The sequence below is a fragment of the Nannospalax galili genome, unplaced genomic scaffold (genome assembly GCF_000622305.1).
Source record: "Nannospalax galili isolate Female #2095 unplaced genomic scaffold, S.galili_v1.0 scaffold1349, whole genome shotgun sequence".
NCBI lineage: Eukaryota > Metazoa > Chordata > Mammalia > Rodentia > Spalacidae > Nannospalax > Nannospalax galili.
Genome location: NW_008359755.1, coordinates 391004 through 408904, shown reverse-complemented (window position 1 = coordinate 408904; position 17901 = coordinate 391004). Strand labels below are relative to the sequence as shown.

Sequence of the window (17901 nt, the reverse complement as noted above, 5' to 3'; positions counted from 1 at the left end):
CCCCAGCTGTCCTGGAGCTCACTATGTAGACCAGGCTGGCCTTGAACTCCCCTAGTGCTGGGATTAAAGGCGTGCGCCACCACATTAGGCTGAAGATCAGGAATTTAAGGTAACTCTCACCTATATGAAACCATGTCTGAAAAAGGGGCAGATCAAATAGCATTGTCAGTGGAGAATGTAGCATCTCTAATGTTTATTGAGCACCTACTATAGCACCTACTATGTGCAGAGTACTATGAAGACACTTATCCTCCAGGAGTATTCAGTTCATGGTAGAGGATGTCAGATAAAGCTCTCACATTGTCATTCTGTTAATAGTATTTGTCAAAATACACAATTACAGTTTTCGTATCATTTATTACACATTTATGTGCCAGAAGCTATTCTTGGCATCTGTTGTAAAGATAGCACAGATCAGTGGCACAGACACTTTAACTTATTAAACCCTCATGGTGACACTGTAAGGTAAGAATTACTCTCCTTGCTGTCCTTTCTGATGAAGAAAATTGAACACAGAAATTCGTTTATTCAGAATCAGATACCTAATTGGGGTCAGCCCCTCTGGCTGGAGAGGCTGTGCTCTTCCTCCCCTTCTGTACTGTGCCCTGTTTATTTCTTGTTCTCTGCCTTACACCCTAAGTGGAGATATAAACTCCCAAAGAACAAGGTCTGAGTTTATATTTTCATTTCCCACCCCTATAGTGCTGGGCCTGAACATTTAGTGGATTCAATAAGAAATGTTGGGCCAGGTGTGGTGCTGCGCACCTTTAATCTCAGCACTCAGGAGGCAGGTGGATACCTGTGAAATTGAGGCCAGCCTTGTCCACATAGTGAGTTCCAGGACAGAGACAGAAATGCCAATTAAAACAAGCTTCTTTTGATGTAGTTCTTTTTTTCTTTTGATGTAGTTTTTTTGATGTAAGCAACAGAGAAATCATGCCTAAGGCCGAGGGAGAAAAAAAGATGAATGATACAAACACCAAAACAATGTCAGTGTCTTCCAGCTTGATGCTAGGTTTTTCCAGACCCAGGCCTGTCAAGAAAGCTACTTTGTCCCAGCAGGGGAGAGTAGTGCGATCAGGCTGGACTTCTTGACCTGTGAGCTTTTCACATTGCAATGAGCACAGTGAATCCCTCTGAGATTCAAATAGAAGCCCTTTGTTGCAGAGTGTTTCTTCTGCCTGTCTCCCTACATATCCTGTGCACGTACACGTGCACACAGCTGCACTCTCCAGCCAGATGAATCAGCCAGAGATCAAGCCTAGAGAGGAGTCCCTGGGGTATACGCCTCAGAAATACAGTGGGAAATGATTGCATGTGAATGTCATACCTCAGAGGCCGGGCCATGGGATCCTGTTGAGGAGCTGTCAGCTGACTTTGCTTGAACCACAGGTCTTGGGGGTGGGGGGAGGCTGGTGATGCGGTGCTCGGCATTGGACACATGACAGCAGTTTGTGGATGTGAGACCATTCTTTTCCTTGACCCCTTTACTTCGTGCCTTACCATCCTTTGACTTTTCTTTATGTGTCTCTGGACCAGTCAGTTCCCTTTCATGACCCCATTCGTGACAACTGTATCATGAATATTAAGTTTTATTGTTAGATTTCTTGAGATTCTTTCCATCATGGCTAGTGACAATATTCTAGCTTGCTTTGAAACTTTACTGGTCTTGGTAATCCTTTCTAGGCTGGAGTCTTTACCCATTTGGATAATGTTCTTTTCCCTTTAAGATCTTTCATAATCTCACGAGGTATTCAGATGGCTTGGATAAGTCTGTTGGGAAGGATGAAATTAATATTAACTGAAAAGAAAATGGCGAGACTGTACAAACCAAATCCATCTAGCTAGGCCAACCAAAACAGACGAGTTGTCTTTTCACATCCCAGGGCTTAGTCACAGCAACACTGATGCCTGCAGATCTCATAAGCAAGATGTGAAAGAACTAACTGGTGACTCAGTGCTTCCTGCAGCCTGAGCTTTGATAGGAACTGGGGCTTCTCTGACCAAGGCACAGGCAGCCACATCTGAATTTGAGCCCTGGGTACTTTGAAAGTCCCTGAAAATTCAGTCTGGCATAGTACAGCAGTAGGGCTTAGGAGGCAAAGAGGTGGTGTAAGACGGCTCAACAAGTGAAAGCCTGACTGCCTGAGTTGGATCCCCAGAAGCCACATAAAGGTGGAAGAGAGAGAACCAACTCCACACTTTTCCTCTGACCTCCACTTTGTGTGCACACACACACATACACACCCCAACTCCACACTTTTCTTCTGACCTTCACATTGCATGCGCGCACGCACACACACACACTAATAATAATAATAAAGTATTTTTTAAAATTTGAATGAAAAAATGTCATTTAGTCCTTAAGTCCATGGTTTTTAGAACAACAGAGGAATCTGCTAAGCAGTATGGTCTTTCTGTTTAAACTCTTTTAGGCTTTTCTTATGAAAAGGACCCCCGGCTGTTTTTCGATGACACTTGCGTTGTGCCTGAAAGACTAGAAGGTGAGATGCTGGTTCGAGGCTCGATGCTGAATGAGAGGCTAGAGATGTCAGAACTCCTCAGTCTCACCAAGTTAAATGACAAATCTTCAGTAACAACCACTTTCTGTGCAAGTCCCCTGAGATTAACAACCACTTTCTGTGCAAGTCCCCTGAGAAATTCCAGACTCAATTATGACCTCTGTCTTTGTCCCACACAGGCAAAGTCAAGCAGGAGCCCACCATGTATCGAGAGGGGCCCCCTTATCAGAGGCGAGGCTCTCTTCAGCTGTGGCAGTTCCTTGTTACCCTTCTTGATGACCCAGCCAATGCCCACTTCATTGCCTGGACTGGCCGAGGCATGGAGTTTAAGCTGATAGAACCAGAGGAGGTGAGTGCCTGTGCTGGATGTGGGTGAGCAGGCCTTCTGCTGGTTCAAATGCTCTGATTTCTCATTCTTGCTGGTGGGCTCAGCGGTGCTGTTCCTTTAAATGGGATAATTTTCTACCTATTACCACACAGACAGAGTTCTCCACTGTAGAATAACAGTGATTTTAGAATGGTAGTGTTTTAAGCACTCCTGAAAAAAACTGAGGAGGAATCTGTGAACATTTACATTGAAATGATCAGTGTAAAATCCTTCCTCTTGGAAAGCCTGTTTCAACTGTTGTATCAGTGATAGTGTGTTTGATCTCAGCCTGTATCTAAGGCTGTTTGAATATTGTATGAAGTTTTCCATTTATTACATATTTCTTTTTAAAAAAAAAAACCATTTATTTGGTTTGTGTGCAAGGATTCATGGTATGCATGTGAAAGTCAGAGGACAACTTATGGGAGGGTTAATTTTTCATATGTGGGTCCTGGGGATCAGACTCAGGTTGGCAGTTTGGGCAACAAATGCCTTTTCCTACTGAACCATCTGTCACCCACCCTGCTGCATATTTCAGATGATTCTACCTTGGAGAAATAAAATGATCAAAGATGGGTCAATCTTAGGAACTTAATTTTTTTAAAAAATATTTTATTTATTTTTATTTTATGTGTATGAGTGTATTGCCTGCATGTATGTGAGTACACCTGTGTCATGCAATGATGAGGAGGTCAGAAGAGGGCGTCACATTCCCCTGGAACTGGAGTTAAGGACAGTTTGTAACTGTCATGTGGGTGCTGGGAATCGAACCTGGGTCCTGTGTAAGAGCAGTCAGTGAGTGCTCTTAACTGCTGAGCCATCTCTCTAGCTCCTGAAACTTAAATTTTTAAGTACATTATGTAATATCACAGTAGTTAAGCAAATGGCACAAACTTCATTATTTTAATAGGAAAAGAGACATTGTTACTGTCTGTTAACAGAAAGTCATGGGGGCAAAACCAATGCCATTCCTTCAGTGGAGAAGACACCACTATAGAAACCTTCCCTGGGCATCCTATAACAAAGGGGATTAAATCACATTCTCCATGTAACATACTCCAAAGGGAGTGATTTTAATTTGTATTTGATTTAGATTTTTCAAAAATTGTAAGTAGAAAAGAAAGCCCCCTCGACCCCTGCCACCTGACAACACGTCTTGCAATAGTGTGTGCTTAGGTGTGTGTGATATTTGGATTGGGTACAATAGAAATGGTAACAGCATTTTTGGAAAGCATTCAAACCAGGACCATAGTTTTAGATGCTCATGCCTCCAGAATTGCAATAGGAGGTAACAACCTGGCACGTTGCTTGGAAGAAGGAAGTGGTCTGAATATTGAGGTGGGAAAAGGGGAAGGAATGGATTAGAAATCTAGTAAGAAAGGCTAGAGAGATTGCTCAGTGGTTAAGAGCACTGCCTGTTCTTGTAGAGGACCCAGGTTCCATTCCCACATGATCGCCAACAACTGTCTGTAACTCCTGTTCCAGGAAATCTGATGCCCCCTTCTGGCCTCCCCAGGCATTGTGCAACACAGGTGCACTCACATATATGCAGGCAGAACACTCACATAAAAATAAAACAAGCTGGGCTTGGTGGGGTGGCACACATACTTTATCCCAGCACTAGGGAGGCAGAGGCAGGTGGATCTCCGAGATAAGGCCAGCCTGATCTACATAGTGAGTTCCATCCAGGTCAGTTGGAGCTACAGGAAGATGCTGTCTCAAAAAAGAATTAATCAGAGAATTAAAAAGGAAAACTAGGAAGAATCCCGTATTGGTAGGAGAATAAGGCAGGCTTTATTTAAAGTGGCATAAAAGACTCATATATGAGGCTAGAGAGAAAGTTCAGTAAAGTGTCTACCAGGCAAGGATAGGGACCTTGGTTTGTATCCCCAGCACCCATGTGAAAGCCAGTTGTGGAGCCATGCACTTGATTAGGGAGAGTGAAGACAGGCAGAGCCCTGGAGCTCAGTGGCCAGCCAGCCTAACCAAATGTTCAAATTTCAGGTTCATTGAGTATGGGGTCTCTCCCTCCCCTCGTGGGTCATTGGCCACCGGTCCATAAGGGCAGACAGAGCAGAAGCGACGAACTGGGTCAGGATGGTCAGTGAGCACTGATGGAAGAAAGCCCTTCCGGGGAGGCAGATTCAGTGATGCAAACAGCTCCAGACACAGTGAAACAGCTCCGTTTATTCAGTGGGGGTTAGGGAAAATATAGTGTGGAGGCAGTAGCCAATGCCTCAACTGATAGGTGCTCATAGTATGCTTTATTTACATGTGGCAGTAGGCTCCTATCATCCGACTACCAGGCAATGCCTAATTATCATATAGAAAAAACCTGGGGGCAGTTTTATTGACGGTAACTATGCCAAAGGTCATGTTTCAAATGAGGCCAAGTATCCATGCTTAGTGGCACTTTCCAGGTAAGTTGGGCAGAGAGCAGGAGGCCCTGCTGAGAAGGGGAGTCCTTCCATATAGTGCCGAACCCGTTAGAGCTATCCGGACATGGAGGACTACAACCCTAGCAGCAGGGTCCCCCAACAATTGAGAAACCATACCTCAAAAACATAGAGAGCAGTCAAGATTGATACCTGTCAATCTCTGGCCTGTGCACACAATTGCCTTATATTTATTTACAGAAATGGCACATACTAACATCTAATACTGTAGACAGTTTCTGATAGGCTTAGTCCACCTGCAAAGCCAGAGTTTGGTGTCACTTTGTTTCCCTGAGCATTTCTTTCGGGCTCAAGTCATGCAGAAATGGAACCTCAGCTTTCAGCCCTGCTGGAGAGCCACCACCCCATGAGTGCCCATTCTTCCCTCACCGCTTTCCTGATAACACAGCCTGGTTTATGTGAGACTTGATGAAAGGGTGGCACCTTGACTCACCAAGGCTTTTTAAAGTAAGCCTGTCATGTGTGCAGCCTTTATTGATTCATCTTGTTCCATAAACAGGAGCTTTTATAACTTTATTGCCACCACCTCAGGCCTAAGCACAGGCTGTCCAGCTGCAGGTAAACCTGGTTATGAGCCTCTATAAGGCTGTTATTGAATCTTCTGCTCTCCTACCAGTGGTAAAGAAAATGATGAACAGATGGCAGAGGGCTCCTGCTTTCTTACTTAATAAAGGAACTAATATTAACCCAGAATGTTCCTAAATGCCAAACAGCCATGAGGCACATGTGTGAAGCCTGTGGTGGCCTTGAGCCTCTTTGTTGATTGGGCAGCATTTGTTATTATTATTATTACATTTTGTATTTAGTGGGGCTAGGGGACACAGTGTGTGGAGCTCAGACGACAACCCCTAGGACTCAGTTCTCTCCTTCCACCATATGGGCCCAGGGAATCCAACTCAGGTCTTTGGTGGCAGGTACTGCCACCCACTGAGCCATTCCACCAGCCTCAGCATTGTTTGTTTAAAAATTGCTCTTCTCAGCCAGGCATGGTGGCACATGCCTTTAATCCCAGCACTTGGGAGGCAGTGGCCAGGGGATCTCTGTGAGTTCAAGGCCAGCCTGGTCTACATAGTGAGTTCCAGGCCAGCTGAGGCTACAGAGAGACCCTGTCTCAAAAAGACAAAAAAAATTTGCTCTTTCATACCTTGAGGTCTCCAAAATTCCTAAACTCTGATGAGGACTTTTATCTCTTAATCCAGGACCACTGCATTCTTAACAGCACTTAGCCTTGGCATGCCTGATGTTTACTGAGCTTTCCTTTTCTGCTCATTGTGTGATGTGAGGGCCCTGTTGTTAATGTCAGGAAGATACCAAGTCCTGGAGAAAGCTGCAAGAAGTTGTCATGGGGGAACTTAAAGGGTGAAGTGGAGGAGGAAGCTGTTGGGGACGTAATTGTAGGCAGCTGTGTGGCTGAGTAGTGCACTCTGGGTAATTATCCATAATATCCATTACACTATGCATGGAAATTGTGGTTTTAGAACTGCGTTTTGGCAGGCCCCCTAATCAAATGTCTTTTGATAGTCATCCAGCTTAGCACCCTCTCAATTATGACTGACTCGGCTTTAATCTGGAGCCATTTTAACTGAATCTGCATTAATATGAATATTTTGGAGGGTAGGGTTGTTTGTTGAACATGTGGCAGATAAGTGATGCCATGGGAGGTTTTAAAGGATGGACTGCTAGAAAGAGCTGCTCCTTGCACTGTAACTGCTTGTTCTTTGGAGGGGGAAAGAAATAGATGGCAATTTTTGACTCCTTCAGCCTCAGCTCCCAAAATGTATGCTCCCAAAGCAGTTAATGGGAAAGCAAAAATAAAGAGCTGGTAATAAGCTCAATAAACTCTAGCTTTCTTCCCCTAGCACAGAAGAGAGAACGCCTGAGTCTGCAGCTGCTCTGGGGCCACGCTGTATCGTGCATTACTATAGAAGGAGCAGTGTGGCGAGGGCACTGAATCATAGAGCTCTGGCCTGGAGGATGAGTCAGTAACTATAGCTGCCAGAGCTGCTTTGAAATCTGCACATACATAAAACCTGTCTAGTAAGCTATTGCATATGCAGTGACAGCAAAGAGACGTCAACACTCAAGTTGAAGAGTATTTAAAATTGTTTTCTGCTACTGAAAGAAGCGATGAGGCCAGGTTCTCTAAAATCTCCCTGTCACCTGTGGTGACCTCGGACTTTGATTGGTTTAGCAGATTTCTCCGTTAATTTGGAATATTTATTCTCTAACCAGGATTTAATTTTTGGTGATTTTTGCCTTTGATGCTGTTTTGGAGATACATGTGAATAGTTGAATAGCAGTATGGAGTGCACAGGAACTCACTGTATAGACCAGACTGGCCTCAAATTCAGAGATCTTCCTGTTTCTGCCTCTGCCTCTCAAGTGCTAGGATTAAAGGTATGCACCATTATTCCCAGCACCTTTGGCTTTTGGGAGTTGGGGGAGATCAAAGGAATGAATTACAGTTAGTGGTGCTTGAAATCCAAGCACTTGGGAAGCAGAGACGGTAAGATCAAGAGTTTGAACCCAGCCAAACTGTATAGAGAGATCCTATCTGGGGAAAAAAAAATAAAATAAAATTTATAAAAACCTCAAAGAAATGTACTTAAGTGGGGTTTTTGAACATTCTAAAACTGAGCTAAAATGAAGACCTCAGACAACTCAAATTTTTGCAGCTGATCTTCTCCTACCTTGACAGTTACTCTTTTAAGTAGAATTTTGAAAATTTAGATACTTGAGAACAAAATTGCTTGGCTGCTCTGATGGTTGCAGACTCTACTAGGAAATTTTCTTCTATGAAGCTTCTTTGCCCAAAGCTCCAATTACATCTCCCCATCACTATACCTCAAGTGGACTGGGTTAGATATAATGCACTTCAGAAGTGCCTGGGAAGCCCTGTTAATTTTTCATTAAATGGATAATGGTGCTGCATGCTTTAATGTGCATTCTGTAAGTCTGCCGGGAGCAAAGAATTGGATGGCAGCAGGCTGGAGTGATCTGACTCCCCACTTAGTCCAAGAGCTGTAATAAGTAAACATCTCCCAGTCCCTCTCCAATCTTATTAGAATTGAACTTTTACTCTGCAGGCCCATTAGCAACTCACTAGTGTGTTTCTAATGTCTCAGGAATGACCATTCTAATTATTCCTTATTGACTGCTACAAAAACCATAGCACTTAATGGCAACATGTTAATGGTCCATGAGTATTGGTCAATAATTCATAAATGGAGAAACAGTAGAGAGCCTTATCCTCTGGGATGCTAGTCAAGCCCTTTGCAGTCTTACAGTGTTAGGACTCCAGGTCTCACCTCCAGGCTGAATCATCACCTTTGCTTAATATTTGGTCTTGAAAGTTAAACACTTTCCTTTCCAAGTTAGAGAAATGAGTCATTGGCCAAACAGTCAGATACAGAACAGGTACTCCTGGGGATGTTTCCATCTTTGTTCTCTTGTCTCTTCAGGTTGCTCGGCGTTGGGGTATCCAGAAGAATCGGCCAGCCATGAACTATGACAAGCTGAGCCGTTCTCTGCGCTATTACTATGAAAAGGGCATCATGCAGAAGGTGAGCAACTACAAGAGGCACATCATTCTATCACTTTCAATGAAAACGTACAGAGCCTCTACAATAGTCATTTATGATAGTTGGGAGAGAGTGTTAGCCTCATAAGTGAGTCTGTGGTAGGAGAGAATGTTAACACAAGACAAGGATTACAAGACAGAATGGTACATACCTATAATCCCAACACTTGGGAAGCAGAGGCAGGATAATCAGAAGTTCCAGGCCAATTTCAGCTACATACCAAATTCTAAGCTAGCCCAGGCACCTAAGACCATCTCAAAAAAATAAAATTTAAAAAAAGAGACAAATGGGGTATTTAAAGTACCTTTAGGGCTGGGGAGATGATTCAACAGTAAGAACACTTGCTCCTCTTGCAGAGGACCCGGTTTTGGTTCCCAACACCCACATGGTATCTCACAACCACCAGTTCTAAGGGATCCATCACCCTCTACTGGCCTCCACAGGTGCTGCACTCACACTGTACACAGGAAACATGTGAAGGAATCAGCTTGGTTATAAGTCTTTAGTTGTTAAAACATTTAATCTCCAAGTCTGTTGGTTTGATACTCTCAAGTGTCAGGAAGGCTAGGGCACAGCTGTCTATACCTGTACTTGGCAGGGATTCAGAAGGCTAAGACAGAATTTGAGGGTAGCCAGGGCAACACAGCGAGACCTCATCTTAAGGAGTTAGGGGAATAAGAAAGTCTTGTCTTCCAAACCTATAGAGCCTGGAACTTAAAGACCCAAAGATTATAAAATGGCAGCCATGGTCACTGACAGGTTGCTCTTTACAGACTAGAGGATAAAGTGTATTTGAAGAAGCCAGTATAAAATTAAGACAAGGGTTAAGGAATCACAACTTTTAAATCCCATGGGTAACCATAAAAGATAGGACTGGCAGCTACCCCAATAATCAGTTTTATGCTATTTCATCACCCCAAAAGAAACCCATGCACAGTAGCATTCACTCCCCCCTTTTCTCCAACCCGAATTAGTACCATCAGAGCAAATCTCAAATACAGGAAGGAGCCACCACCATTCTTTTATTATTCCTAACTCCAGCTCCAACATGAAAGGATGTAACCAGGCATAGTAGCTTAGAACTACTGAGAAAGAGTTGCCCCTCGAATTGACTCCTGGTATCCTTGGGAAATAGAGGAGACATTTAATTCTGAGTGTAGGAAAACCCAGGATTGTGGCTTAAGTGGGTTTAGGTCTTAACATTCTGATCTGGCAGCCTGTTTGAGAATATTAACTTCCCAAATTCTCTACATTAGCAATGCAGATAGTATGTTCTTTGTAATCTCACACACCTCTATGTTCAAAAATGCCCAGGTAATAGTAACATGCTCGCACGTGACTCAATGAAACTAATGAAGAAGTGAACGACAGCTCATCAGTATGGGAAAGGCAGCCCATGCCCTTAGTTTTTGAAGGGAAATCCAGGGCTATAGGAGTAAGGCTTAGTGAGTAAACCAGTACTGGAAGCCATGTTGTTCTTGACTGATTATTGCTGCCATGTCTCCTTCCTCACTTGCGCACACAAAAGCTAACTACAAGCCTGTTGTGGTAGCACACACTTACTATAGTCGCAGTACTTCAGAGGCTGAGGTAGGAGAATTTTGAGTTCAAGGCCAGCCTGAGTTACATAGTGAAGACTATCTCAGAAAGGAAAACACCATTGGGATGATCAGTATGTATTTCTGCTGCCCTTAAGACTCATTCACTCAGCTGATAAAAACAGTCCCTGGTTCCTCTTTAGGAGTTCTAAACAATGTTGCATTGTTTTGGTTGCTGGAAGAGCTATCACCATAAGATCAGCTTTAAGAGCTGTTGGGAATTGTAACTGCTTTTTCTTCTTCCTTACCTGACAGAAGCTAACACTTGTTTGGCTTTTTGGTGGGTTGTACCCTCCTTTGCTGTTGTTAAAGAACCAGCAGATGGGGGATAATCACCTTAGCTGGCTTGTCAGCCATGTGACATTGTCCTTGAATAATCAAGACTGTTAAGCTCTGCCATCACCACACATCAGCTATTGTCAGTAGAGCAGGCCCATGAACGAGTGACAGTTATACCAGAAGCATTTCTGCTGGGCTTGGAAATTTCCAGAGACTGGTATGATCAGATTCTTAAACAAGGCTAGGGAGGTGGCTCAGTGGTTAAAGTACTTGCTACACAAGAAGACCGGAATTCAGATGCCCAGAATCCATGTAAATGCTGGATGGGCATGGTAGCCCACCTGTAATTCTGGCCTCAGAAGACAGAAGCCTAGATCCCCAAAGCCAGCTAGACTAGACTAGTTGTATCAGCAAGTTCGGGTTTTGACAGAGAGTCCCTGCTCCAACCTTGGGCCTCCACATACATGTGCATACAATGCATTCCTACACACATGCACCATATACACATACATGTTAAAAAAAAAAAAAAAGAACATCCTTAACACACCCATCTTTGGAGAACTGTAAATTTAGGAGGTAACTGAAGATGTAGTCTGGCATCTACATTGTACCTTTAAGGCCTTGGACCAGCCTTTGTGGACCAGGAGCCAGCCCTAAGCTAGCAGTATAAGACAGAGTACAGGGCTGGAGCGATGACTCACAGGTTAAGAGCACTGGCTGATCTTGCAGAGGACCTGGATTCAGTTGCCAGTACCCACGTGGCGGCTAACAACCATTCATGACTCCAGTTCCAGAGGATCTGACAGCCCTCTTCTGACCTCCATAGGTGTTTCATGACATGGATGCACTTACATACATGCAAATAATACACTCATGTACATAAGATAAAAATAATAAGCAAAATACTTTTTAAAGAAAAGAGAGTGTGAGAACTTTCTGCTTAACTGGTATAAATTTAAAATTCAAATGCCATCTTTAAACTACTGAGCTATGGTGTCAACAAAACATTTTGGTCCCCAAGTTACAAATGGAATAGTTAGCTGTTAATGAGCCCTTTGGTTCTTGGCTCCCTGAGAGGTTGGTGACTTAAAATTCCCATCTTTTTCCCTTGAGCCCCACTCCCCGTTCCAACTGGGCCCTTGTAAGATGTGCTTTCTCATGCAGGTGGCTGGGGAACGATATGTCTACAAATTTGTTTGTGACCCGGATGCCCTGTTCTCCATGGCCTTCCCGGACAATCAGCGTCCATTCCTGAAGGCGGAGTCCGAGTGTCCCCTCAATGAGGAGGACACCCTGCCCCTGACTCACTTCGAAGACAACCCTGCTTACCTCCTGGACATGGATCGCTGCAGCAGCCTTCCCTACGCTGAAGGCTTTGCTTACTAAATTTCTGAGTGGCCGAGCAGCCAACCCTAGAGCCTAGCAGTTCCCATTCAGGCAAACGAGGGCAGTGGTTTTTGTTTGTGTTCTTGGCTGTTCCTAAAGCTTGCCCTTTGAGTATTATCCGGAGAACCCAAGCCATCTCTGGATTGACACCCTTAAAGACAAACACCTTGGCTGGGGAGTGGGAACAGGGAGAGGCAGAAAAACTACCGAGCGGCTGGTGCTTCAGCCCTGATTCTGGTGAGATTCCTGGGAAGAGGTGGAAGCAGAGCCTCCTTACCATCATGGACGATATGTGCAGAGCAATACCTTGTTCAGGCTAGTGCCCGAGAATCGGGATGGAGTGTGTGACAATCTGCATTGATCACAGACTACTAAAATGCCTTTATGTAAAAGGGCTTTGACTTGCACAATTTATAGGAAAGAAATCGCACACCCATAGGAAAGTAGGTAGGCTGGGTTGGGGCAGCTCAGACCATTAAGGCTTGAATAGAGCTCCTGTAGATCAATCAGAATTGTTACCCCATGTCCAGAACAAGGGAAGCCAGGACAGCTGTTACCCACTCAGTGGTTCTCTAACCACTGCTGCTCTTGGGAACCTCCCAGCCATATGGTCACCAAGTAGAACAGGCCCCCCTCTCCTCCCAGTCACATGGCTGAATGTAGGTGGCTTTCATTTTACAAGAAAGGCGATTAACACTTTTGACAGTATTTTGTTTTGCTCTGATTTTGGGGGGGGATTGTTTTGTTTTGGTGGTTGTTTTGGAAAAACAGTTTATATAAACTGATTTTTGTAGTTTTGGTATTTAAAGCAACAACAACAACAAAAAACAACAAAAAAAATTCTTTTTGGTAACTGTACCGTGTCTCCGAGGCAGGGCCGTGCCCACTTACGAAGACACTGCAGCTTGAGAGGGGCTTTGCGGGGGCTTCCCCTTAGCCGTGTAAAAGCCTGCTTTGTTGCCTGCTTGGTGCTTTCTGCACCAGCCAGCCTGTTGAAACATTTGCACCTGAGTTGTACATTTTTGAAGTGTGCAGGCCAGCCTGGACACAGCTTAGATTCTATATGTATAGTTCCTGTGGTCACTAACATGCCCTCTCTGGAAAGCAGATGTACATACCACACGTCATGACCACTGAGCACCCGATCACCCGGTGAGAGCCCTAGGCATGACTGGGGACAATTTCCATTTCATCAGTTTTGTTCTCCTTTTTCTCTGTTTTGGACTTTAAACCCTACATAATAGTTCCCTAGGGTCTGTCCTAGGAGTGACTCTTGACAGGTAAAACCATGCTTGCGTTCTGGTTTCCTGCCACTTTTTTATTATTACTTGATTGCTGTATTATATGGGGAAAGTTTTAAACAAACAAACTAAAGCTGTGTGAAAGTTGAGCTCAGAGCAGAGGAAAGTCACCAGGAAGTAGCAGAACCTTGGTGACCTACTGCTCTGTTGACAGAATTCTGTCTCCCCTTGACACTAAGCACATTAAGAACTGTGCTGGACTGAGCTGCTCATGTGTGCAGGATACCGCTGACTCTGTGAGTGTGGGCGTACTTGCTGTTCTGTGGAGTGCTCCACAGTCCCTCTTTATGACCCACAGCACATTTGTGAAGTGGGGTACATTTTACAGCTATGGAAACATGGTTTTCTTCTATTGGAAGCTAATCAGCCCACAGAGGTGTCAAACCCAAAGGTTGGGCCTTAATTAGCATTGTACTCTAATCACAGGACTCTTTCTAAACCGTATTTATAGCTTTCTAATCTACACATAGTCTATACATAGATGCATATTTTATCCCCAGCTGGCTAGAGACTTAGACTTATTTGTTGTAAATGCTGTATAGATTTGTTTTTCTTTTCTTATCCTGGTTTGGGTTTTGTTTTTTGTTTTTTTTTTTAATGAATTCATGCTGTTTTAGTGAGTACAAAAAGACCTTCTTTAGTCTGAGCTGCCCTTCCCCTGCTGTAACCGTGTGGCCTGTGTCGTCACAGGATGTGGGACAGCAGTATCACTGTTGCATTCCCATTGGACTCATGCACCTCCCAGATAGTTGTGGTTTTTTTCAGGGTTTGGGGGGGTTGTTTTGTTTATTTGCTTCTTTTCCAGAGTGTGGAAAATCTACAGTGCAGAAAGGCTTCAACCTGCCAGTTGATTTGAAATACATCCCCCTGCGCAGGGCTGTGTGCATCCTGCCAAGCTGCGTTATATTCTGTACTGTGTACAATAAAGAAGTTCGCTTTTCATTTACTAAGTGCCTGAATCCTGCCTTTCTTTCCCTTGGTGATCTAATTCTCAGACAAAAGCCCCCCAGGCTTCCTCTGTACCACTGTCTCCACTACCCTGTCTTACTAATGGATGGTGGAGTTGAAAGTAGTTAAGGGCTGAAAATTTGATCCAAGAAGCAGAAGGGAGAGGCCTTTCCCAGCCCATGGTGAGCTGAGATTACCCCATCTTCTGAGGTCTCTTAGTAACTTCTTTTTTAAAATTATGGTTCATTTGGACCATGTGAAAACGTTAACTAACCAGGATTTTGAGTCACAGACTGTAACTCAGTCCCTTCAATGATACTTTGAAAACAAACACTAAGACCATTTCCTAATCTCCCAATACTTTTGCTTTTGACAAGTAAAATACTTTTTGATGGTTGGTCCCTCAAAAGAACTAGCTTGATTTTCCCCTACCCCAGCCATGTAGTGGTAGATCTCTTTCCTCCATGTCTGTCTTCTCGTGAATATGTTTATATATACATAAATCACTTAGAAGGTACATGGTAAGCAGACTTGTATGCAGCACTCTGCTGGATAATGTTCCTGTTTTAGCCTTGTTACACACTTTTAAATTTGGGACTCTCAAGACTCCTATTACAGAAGAGAAACAAAGTAGGACCTTTTTAGAACCTAGAACAGAACACTTACTGTGAGTTTATCTGCTATCTTTCACTGTTTTACAAGCCCTGAAGTGTAGAAACATTCAAGACTGAACTGCTGCACAGCACAGCCACTTGAATGGGAACTTGTGGAGAATGAATGTCTGCCACTGAAACCCCATTAGCTTCAACGAATAAAAGATGCTTAGGGAAAAGGGCGCAGTGGGTGCAGGACAAAGGGGCTCTCCTCAGCCTCCTGATGATAAGGCTTTTCACAGGCTCATTATCTAACCTAGGCACAAAACCAGATCATTAACCTAATGCCAAAGGTCACCAAACACTGTTGCCCTGCTAGTGTTGGGCACTAGGGTAAGGAAGCCAGAAAATGTGAAGTTTATTCTTCATCAGGGTCTCCTTTCACAAGCCAAGTTAGGGGAACAGTGCTCATTCAGTTAATCTATAACAAAGAGGTAGTGTGAGGGCAGAAGAATGTGGTTTTGAAAGCCAGAGCATGTGCAGAATATACATTGTAATGCAACTGGGACTCAACGTAAATAATGTGGAAGAGAAACTCATGTACTCAAAAGACAGCTGGAAAATGGAGAGGGCCACCTGCCCAGCAGTCAGGTCTCTGGAGACGGTATGTGGTTCCAGAATACAAGCAAAGGGGAGAAGCCCAGAAAAGAAACTTCAACACAAAGATTTTCAGTATAAGCACATTGCTCTTAAAATGGAGGGGTCAAGGGAGGCACAAGATGAGAAACTGTCCTAATTCCAGCAAATATACCATGACCCCATCTGGAGGGGGGACCCTTGAATGCCCAGCCTTAGCTCTTCCAATTGAAGAACTGGCTCTATACCCAGGCCTCAATTTGTTGACCTTGGCAGTGATCCTCAGATACCTAACCATTTGATAGCACTTTACAGTTTACAAAGCACTCTTTAAATTTGCCATTATCTTTTGGGCAGGCTTTCCTAAATTGGGAACACTGTCAAAATTGAATCTGAGCCAGGTGGGGTGGCCCAGTCCTTTAATCCCAGCATTCCCTGCAGAGGCAGGTTAATCAGATTGAGGCCAGCCTGGTCTCCATAGTGTGTTCCACACCAGCTGGGGCTACAGGGAGATCCTTCCTAAATAAGATAAATAATAATAAAATTCTGAAAACACAGCTCCCTCAACCTCCAAAATTTTTCTCTTTAGAATGTTTACAGTGGCTTTGTAGAAATAAGACTAGACTTTTAGAGACTGGAGATCTGGATTCTGGCCCTGGCCATGTGATTTCAGAGGGCCTCCTAGTAGGTGAGGGCACTGAGGAAGTGCTTCCCAGAACTCCTAGGTGTTTTCTTGGAAATTTTAGGTACGTGCACATGGGGTAGGAGGGTGCAAATTGAACACTTAAGAACATGGAGACAAGCAAATCCCTTGAGTCCAGGCAAGCCTGATCTACGTAGCAAGTTCCAGGCCAGTCAGCTACACAGTGAGACCCTGTCAAAACTAAATTTTAAAATATGTCGTGATGACCCTTAAGATATTTAAATGCTCTACTTCCCAGTTCTGGTGCTATAATACCATCTTACTTGGACCATCTTGACCAAAGGCTAGGGCAGTTAGCCAGTAACCCTTGCCCCTGTTGGCTGAATATTAACCCCAGTATGTTAACTCCTCAGTGTTCTTTCTACTGGGAATGGGAAAAGGGTAGGTACAGGGATCAGTGTCTTGGGAACTTTGTAGATGCATTGAACTCAGTAGCATCTGCTGTACTGACATTTCTACATTTAGCAGGGCTCTCCTGATGGTGTTGTTCCTTTGTCTCCATGCTTTTTTCCCCATCAATTATCAGGTATCTGTTGCCTATTTCACTTTGGTGTGGGAGGAACCCCCTACCACCTAATCATTAAGCAGCTCTTAGGCAAAATCATTTCTCTATATGAAACTAGAATATAAGGACTGATACACTGAATATCCAATAAGTAGCATTTATTCTGTGGCAAGTACTATTCTAGGATTTGTGGAGGAAGGAAAACATAAATCTTTGTGCTGAGGACTTTATCTGGTAGAAGGGACCAAATCCACAAAAAGGAAATAAGTGCTAGCATTTGCCAGAAGATGCTAAATACTACGGCAAAATAATAATTGGGAAAGAGACTGTGAGGGTCTCGGGGGGGAGTGGAGGGCTGCAGTTCTAAGTAGGTCAAGAAAGGCCTCACAGTTGAGCCAAGTCTTGGGAAAGAGACACAAGGTAGAAATCTGAAAGCAGCCTAGGACTGTTTATGGAGCAGGAGGGACTGAACAAGCAAGATGGGAGTTGGGCAGACCACAGTGAGGGATGAAGTGGAGAGTAACAAGTGGTACTGCCGCTGGCAGAAAAGTTTCGGGACTCCCAGCATTTCCTTTGATTCATGGTTAGCCATTGCGAATTTTCTGAGCTTAGAAGTGACCTCATCCGATACATATTTCAAAGAGTCATTAATACTTCTAAGCTGAAATGGACTGGAGGGAACAAGGAAGAAAATAACCTAGCCTGCTGGATAAGTGCAGGTGGGGCAAGCAGAGGGACAAGGATGTGAGGAGGGCGTGTCCAGATTCATGACTAAGGCAGAGCCATAAGTTTTGGACGGTCATGAGGGCAAAAGGGTTGATTTCTGGTTTGAAGGTTTGGGGCCTAAGTATAGGGAAGGTTGAGGTTGCCATGAACTAAAACCAAGAAAACGGAAGAAAGTATTTGTGGTGGGGGAAGAACAGGACTTCCACACAGCCTACTTCACGCAACTACTAGGACTCAAAGGGGAACACCAACTGGGTGATGGCCTGGAGCTCGGGAGAGTCCCAGGCTGGAGATAGAAAC

The 17901-nt window shown here is 44.0% G+C and overlaps 1 protein-coding gene across 3 annotated transcripts in view; it reads left to right on the top strand.

The window, feature by feature from the left end:
* Window positions 1–14436, top strand: part of Etv5 (ETS variant 5) — a 76612-nt gene extending 62176 nt beyond the window's left edge. For 2 of the 3 annotated variants that reach the window (XM_008823622.2, XM_008823623.2), the window contains exons 10-13: window positions 2436–2504; window positions 2702–2871; window positions 8807–8908; window positions 11968–14436. In XM_008823622.2, coding sequence (XP_008821844.1) covers window positions 2436–2504; window positions 2702–2871; window positions 8807–8908; window positions 11968–12189 — 563 coding nt within the window. In that variant the 3' untranslated portion in view covers window positions 12190–14436. The remainder of the gene's footprint in view (window positions 1–2435; window positions 2505–2701; window positions 2872–8806; window positions 8909–11967) is intronic. The other variant, XM_029558913.1, reaches the window with a different exon arrangement.
* The last annotated feature ends 3465 nt before the right edge of the window (window positions 14437–17901 follow it).